The sequence below is a fragment of the Impatiens glandulifera genome, chromosome 3 (genome assembly GCF_907164915.1).
Source record: "Impatiens glandulifera chromosome 3, dImpGla2.1, whole genome shotgun sequence".
Classification (NCBI taxonomy): domain Eukaryota; kingdom Viridiplantae; phylum Streptophyta; class Magnoliopsida; order Ericales; family Balsaminaceae; genus Impatiens; species Impatiens glandulifera.
Genome location: NC_061864.1, coordinates 53,154,882 through 53,161,714, shown reverse-complemented (window position 1 = coordinate 53,161,714; position 6,833 = coordinate 53,154,882). Strand labels below are relative to the sequence as shown.

The following is a 6,833-nucleotide window of genomic DNA, read 5'->3' as shown; positions in this document are numbered from 1 at the left end:
TTGTTATTGGACTCATCATTCAATATTTTACTTGCATCCCAATATTATAAAAAAAAACATTTTTTACTTAAAAAGTTGGTTGGATGATCAATTTCATAGTAGAAAAAACTTACAGCCAAACGAAAATAAGAGTGTAATGTCAAATAATATGTCTCAAACTTTTGTTCTTACAGTTTTTTATTGTATTTTTATTTATCTTTTATGTGCTTTTTTAAAGAATGATTTATAAATAACTAATTAGAAAGTAAAATGTGTCATTTTGGATGACTTTAATGACACAAATAATATTATTAAATGAAGAACTTTAACGTAAATATTATTTTATTTTCTTTGTAGATGATATTATCAAACAAACAAGCATAATATATATATATATATATATAGTGCACTATAGACCTTCCTCTCCCACTAAAACCAGACATAATGTATTCTTCAACATATTTTTGTTTCCTCCATTTCTTCTTCGTCCTCATAGTTTCTTCTTCTGCAACTGCGGCATGTGATCGATGCCTGCATAACTCCAAGGTCGCCTACTTCTCCGGCGATTATGCCATTTCTCGTAAGAAAGAATTCATCTTCTTCATCATCGTCATAAACTCTTCATTTTTAATTGATTTGACAAATTAGATGGATCCATAATTAATGCTGCAGGTGGGGCTTGTGGGTATGGTTCTCTAACCACAAGTTTCAGTAACGGAATGGTCGCTGCTGCTTCTCCTTCCATCTACAAAAAAGGAGCTGGCTGTGGTTCCTGTTTTAATGTGGGTCTGGTGTTTCCCCATTTCCTATATTTGGGTTGGGTAGGGCTTGGATTGATTGTTTTGGTTAATTTGTTTGTTTGTGTAGATAAGTTGCAAGAACGCCACTCTGTGTAGTAAACAGGGGACGAAGGTGATAGTGACAGATCTCAACAATGACAAAAACACAGATTTTGTCCTTACCCGTAGTGCTTTTGTCGCCATGGCTAACAAGGGCAAAGAGCGCGATATTCTCCGTCAGGGTATTCTCGATGTCCAATACAGAAGGTTTGAAATCAATCCATTTGACCTGTTTTTTTTTTTTGGTTTTTAATACTTGGTAATAACATACAAAAACCTGGTGTGTATTATTATTTGATGGGAACAGAATACCATGTGAATACAAGAACAAGAACTTGACAATTAATGTGGATGAGAGTAGCCATAGGCCAAGCTATCTCGCCCTCAAATTCATCTATCAAGGCGGTCAGACAGAGATTGTCGAAGTTGACGTGGCTCAGGTGACTTGAATTGATTCATTCATTCATTCATTCATGACTTGATTTGATTTCAACTTATGTGAAATTGGTTGGTTGGTTGGTTGTGCAGGTTGGTTCTTTGGACTGGAGTAGTTTGAACCGGCGAGGCAACGATGCGGTGTGGGCGACGAGCAGAGTCCCAAGCGGCGCATTGCAAATGAGAATGGTGGTGACCTCAGGGTTCGACGGGAAGTGGATTTATACGAAACACAGTGTTCTTCCGGCGAACTGGACACCGGGATCCATGTACGATTCCGGCCTTCAAATAACGGAAATAGCTCAGGAAGGATGCTCACCTTGCGATGAAGAACAAATCTGAAGATGAATATCACCAAACATTAATAATTATTAAGTACAACAACAACTAGTAAAATTAAAGAAGAGGATTTGTCTGATATATTTCTTCTTTTCTGTAAGCTGAAAACACATCATATATAATAATAACATCATTGATGAAGCACTATTATTCTCATAATTGAAACCGGGACTGTGGTAAACGTTTGCATGTCCCGCTAGTTTTTGCATAGTGTTATCTACCACAAAAAAGAGTCGTTTCTAATGATATTCAAATAAACAGTTCATCCTTCATCTTTTATATGAAGATGATCGAGACATTCTATATGAAATGTTGATAAAAAGGTAGAGGATGATGAATCAATGGAATATCGGCTAGAATGACATTTACTTACCTCTTGGGTTGTCCAAGCCGGAGGACCAGCAAAAGTGAAAAATTTCCCATTGATCTTCTCGTTTCTTAAAGCTATTAATGTCAATTGAGCTATATCCTAGAAATAGAAAAGGTGTAGATGATGCCTAAATATATATCATACATGCATTTGTTATATAATCAAATCATCACTATTTTCTTATTTCAGCAAAAAAAACACTTGTCTGGTCAGCAAAAAGACTTGTCTGGGTAGGCTATGCGGGTAGGCACATCTGTCCCACACATATTTTTCTTTTAGTATGGGGACGGCATACTGCCTAAATTAAGGATCATACAAAGTTAATGGAGATCATTTGTATTTGTAAATGTTAATGCTACTTCTTTACAACTTTAAAGACTAGAGGAAATCTCAAGAATAAATAAACAAACATGAACAAGGTAATAACGGGAAATTTGATCAAATAACCTCAAAGATGAGGTTATTTGATCTGATGGTAATTTGTTATTTTTTTGCGCTCGTAGTTCTATATTTTTTTTATACGATTTTGCCCTTGTCGCGAAACGCTAAGTACTTGTCGTTTCGCCAAGTTAGTACCACTAGCTAAGTACTAACCAGAATTTTGTCTATTTTGTAGAAGATGATATCGATGCAGGGGACTGTGGGGGATGATGAGAAGGTGAATGATGGGAATGATGGGAAGAAAGATGATGTAAAGGAAGACGATGAGAAGGTGGAGGATGAACGAAAAGAGGACGATGAGAAGGTGGAGGATGATGTAAAAGAGAACGATGAGAAGGTGGAGGACGATGAGAAGATGGATGATGAGGCTAAGGTGGAGGACGGTGAGAAGATGGATGGTGTGGCTAAGGTGGATGATGTGAAAGTTGATTTGAAAGTGAAGGTGAAGGATCTGAAAGTGAAGGTGAAGGATGAGAAGAGTGTGGGTGTGGATGTGAAGGCATAGACAAATGAGGAAATTATGGGAGGAGATGACAATGATGACAATGATGATTTCCAGTTATACAATACTCCTCCTAAAGGAAATTATGGGAGGAGAGTGAGGAAGCCGAAAAAAGATGACTCGTACACCAACCCTTCTTTGTCAAAACTGCCCAAGACAAAGGATCCAATGAAAGTGAATCACCTTCAAAAATTTGAAGATGAGCTGCTGGATAAAATAAAAGCGTGGTTGGTTGATCTAGAAACCGATAATCAGACAAAGGATGTACATCTTTGCCAAGCAAAGAAGGATATGTTTGTTAGAGTTATAACAAGGTTGACATGGCTTGAAGACACTGTAAGTCGTGCAAATCAATTCATTATTCATTAATACTCATCGTTTTGCCAAGTACTCATCGTTTCGCTGAGTACTCATCATTTCGCTTAGTACTTATCGTTTCGCTGAGTACTTATCGTTTCGTTGAGTACTTATCGTTTCGCTGAGTACTTATCGTTTCGCTTAGTACTTATCGTTTCGCTTAATATTTAGTCAATATTGTTTGATATATACTAAATGTATGTTGTATACTCCCATTGTGCAGGAAATCGATGCATTCTGCCATCTATTGCGGAAAAGGATTTCCGACTATCCCAAGACATATAAAAATCCGCATGTGGCAATAGGGGATTGCGTATTGTCGAATAGAATTAGGCGAGAGCACAGGGCTTTTATTAAGGATCCTGCAAACTATCCAGTCGCCGAATTCAAAGACTATTATATGGGCGCACCACATAGATATATGTCTGAATGGTCAACAATTGACGATGTCTACATGTCTGTGAACATTAACCAGCGACATTGGATTTTGTGTGTAGCACGTCTTCAAAAGTACCGCATTGACGTGTACGACTGTGATGCCTATCTTTATAAGAATCTGGATCCTTATTTGAAACCCTTCTACGACATGATTCCACATGTGAGAGGGTAAGGTATCCTAAATTCAACTTCGAAGCCCCCATCCAACCAATGACATACAAACGGTTACCACACCCCAAAGTGAAAACCGCAGCAGCTAAGGTTGGAGAAGTCCCACGGGCAACCGAGAGCGGGGACTGTGGGGTATTCACGCTAATGTATATGGAACACTTGAGCGCTAATCAAGCCGTGCACAATGTGACCTCAGAAAACATGGAGTTTTTTAGGCAGAAGATGGCGGTCAGGTTATTCCATCAGATTATCGAACCTTAGTGTAAACATTATTTTGAAGTAAATTGTGTAAATTGGATAAATTATTTTGATGTATTGTAAACCTTGATGAATATTTTTGAAGTTGGATGATAAATTATTTTGATGTATGTATTGTAAACCTTGAGTACGCTAATGTATATTGAATTTTGAACTTGAATTACAGAAAACCTTCAACGTAAAAAACAAGTGTAACCCTTGAATTGACCATTCAACGTACAAAAAAGATAACCTCGAATTGACTCTTCGTTTCGCTAAGTTAGGGTCATCGTTTCGCTAAGTTAGTACTCTTCGTTTCGCTAAGTTAGTACTCTTCGTTTCGCTAAGTACCTAGTGAATCGCTAAGTACCTAGCGAATCGCTAAGTACTCAGCGTTTCGCTAAGTTATTACTCATTGTTTCCCTACTCATATACTACTACTACAACATACAACATAAACTTTAAACCTGAATTAACAACATAATATCTTACGCATATTATCTTACCAGTACAATAGTTCAATTAACAACATATATTACAACATAGTATCTATCAAGCTAAAGGTTCATATTGTTGAGATGATGACTCATGCTGCTTAAATGATGAAGCTCTTGTAGTAGATGGTACAGGCATCACTGCTTTGCATGTTGCCCTATTATGTCCTAGCCCAGCACATGAGCTGTATCGTCTCGGGACCTTACGGACCTCACCCTGGGAATACTTACGCTTTGTTTGTGGCCTGCCTTTCTTAACCTTTACATTTGGTTTAAGTCACGAACGTTGCTTGATATGTTCGGGAACATCCCAATTTTCTTCATCACCAGGAGGATAACATGTCTCGGCATATGAATTTATCCAACACTCAGTTTTGTAATACTTGTGTGCAGGGAAAATATAACGAATTATTAATTGGTTAAACAGAATGAACACGTGAGCTAAATATTAATACCTTGAAAAGAAGTCATAAGAAACCAAATTCCGACTACGGGCAGCAGCCATTGCATGCGTACAAGGAAGACCCGAAACTTCAAATACTCTACAAGTGCAGTTCATGTCTTTCAAATTGACTTTGAAATGGGACTGATTGTCATGCACATAAAACTCGAATCGGTTAAGCGATTGGACTGTATAGAATCTGGCCTTCTCGAATCCCTCACATAACACCTTCTCATAATTTGGAGATAAAACTTCTTCGTGATTAGACGCTCTTTCTCTTCTATCGTTAAACCAATGTTGTATTGTGAATCTTAAATACTCAGCCATTTCTGAAATGGGATACTTTCTGGCTTCCCTTCTTTGACTATTGAAACTCTCAGCATAATTGCTTGTGAGTTGATTGTATCGCTTACCGGGAAAAAATGCTCTACTCCATCTTTGGAACCCAATTTCTTACAAATAGGCAGCAATCCTGTGATCTTTAACCTTGATCTTGTCAAACCACCGATTAAATTCGTGGATAGTGTACGCCCTTGAAGCCGAATCAAACTCCGCATGACACTTATCACTTTTGAATTTGGCCACAATATTCATTTTTATGTGATATGTGCACGCACCGTGGTCTGCTTCTGGGAAAACAGCACACAAGGCATTAGCGATGTTTGGGTGTCTGTCGGATACGAAGACGAGATCATCAACTAATCCAATTGCGTCTCTCAGTTTTTGCATGAAATAAGTCCATGAGTTATTATTAATCTTTGAATCAACAACGCCGAATGCGACAGGATATAGTTGCTCATTCGCATCCAATGCAATAGCCACCAATAATTGACCACCCACCTTGTGCTTAAGAAAACTAGCATCAACACATAATACAGGACGGAAAAAGGATTTGAAACCCCTAATTGAGAGGCCTAGGTACATGAACATATACTTGAAGTGGTCGAGCTTGTCTGTCTGTATGTCGGTTATGGTACCAGGATTACACTTCTCCAACATGTAAAGGTATGATGACAGTATTCCATAGGAATCCTCTACCGTTCCTCGCACAGCTATTAAAGCATTTTCCCTTGCCCTCAATGCCTTATTATAAGTCAAAAATATCCCATAAGTTAACTGCATGTCTTTAATTATTTTCTTAGGCAAGTGGTTATGATGATGGTCCATGTACTTGCTCTTCACGCACTGCCCAATAACCCATGCTGGTGTTTGCATTTTTTTCTTGGGCCTCGATAAAACTGAGCATGAGTGTTGTTGCTCAAATTTCCGGATCTCAAACATCTCAGAAAACTTACCTTTCACAGCTCGCAAGCTCCACTTGCATGTCTCATCCAAACATTTGAGTTCCCAAAGATTTTTTCTTGACTTCTCCACTTTGAATTCAAAATGATTGGTATTTATATAGAGCAAGTTGAAGTTCTTTTTTATTTTCAAACAACGAACCGACTTCCAATACGGTTTCACTAGTTAATGCCATCGCAAATGAGGGGTCTGGCGGTGATGTGTCTGTCGGGTCTGTCGATGGTGTACCCATTGAAGATCGTCTTGCACTAGATAATGTACCCATTGATGATCTTCTTGCACTAGATGATGTACGCATTGATGCATTTCTTGCACTAGTTGGTGTACCCAATGATGATCTTCTTGCACTTGGTTGTATAGGTATTGATGCTTTTTCACCACTATTAACATTCAAGTCCTGAGTAAGTGGGATGTGAGGCAAAAAGCTTTCTCCGGCTTCATTTTGACTTTCAACAAAGAATTTCGAGGGTACAACAGGTGGTACAAA

General features: G+C 38.2%; 2 protein-coding genes across 2 annotated transcripts; both read left to right on the top strand.

Moving 5' to 3' along the window:
* Positions 1–423: 423 nt before the first annotated feature.
* LOC124930379 (expansin-like A2) lies at positions 424–1,610 on the top strand. The gene is made up of 5 exons (XM_047470730.1): positions 424–559; positions 652–800; positions 847–1,025; positions 1,111–1,258; positions 1,347–1,610. Exons 1-5 carry the CDS (start codon positions 424–426, stop codon positions 1,593–1,595), a joined length of 861 nt encoding a protein of 286 aa, XP_047326686.1. The 3' UTR covers positions 1,596–1,610.
* A 971-nt stretch (positions 1,611–2,581) lies between these two features.
* LOC124930378 (ubiquitin-like protease 4) lies at positions 2,582–3,872 on the top strand. The gene is made up of 2 exons (XM_047470729.1): positions 2,582–2,902; positions 3,486–3,872. The coding sequence occupies exons 1-2, from the start codon at positions 2,582–2,584 to the stop codon at positions 3,870–3,872; spliced, it is 708 nt and encodes a 235-aa protein (XP_047326685.1).
* The last annotated feature ends 2,961 nt before the right edge of the window (positions 3,873–6,833 follow it).

Coding starts and splice junctions, on each gene's coding strand:
- LOC124930378 (XM_047470729.1), top strand. CDS start 2,582: ATGATATCGATGCAGGGGACTGTGGGGGATGATGAGAAGGTGAATGAT. Junction 2,903..3,485: donor GTGTGGGTGTGGATGTGAAG/GCATAGACAAAT, acceptor CCCATTGTGCAG/GAAATCGATGCATTCTGCCA.
- LOC124930379 (XM_047470730.1), top strand. CDS start 424: ATGTATTCTTCAACATATTTTTGTTTCCTCCATTTCTTCTTCGTCCTC. Junction 801..846: donor ATTTCCTATATTTGGGTTGG/GTAGGGCTTGGA, acceptor TTGTTTGTGTAG/ATAAGTTGCAAGAACGCCAC. Junction 1,026..1,110: donor CTCGATGTCCAATACAGAAG/GTTTGAAATCAA, acceptor GTGTGTATTATT/ATTTGATGGGAACAGAATAC.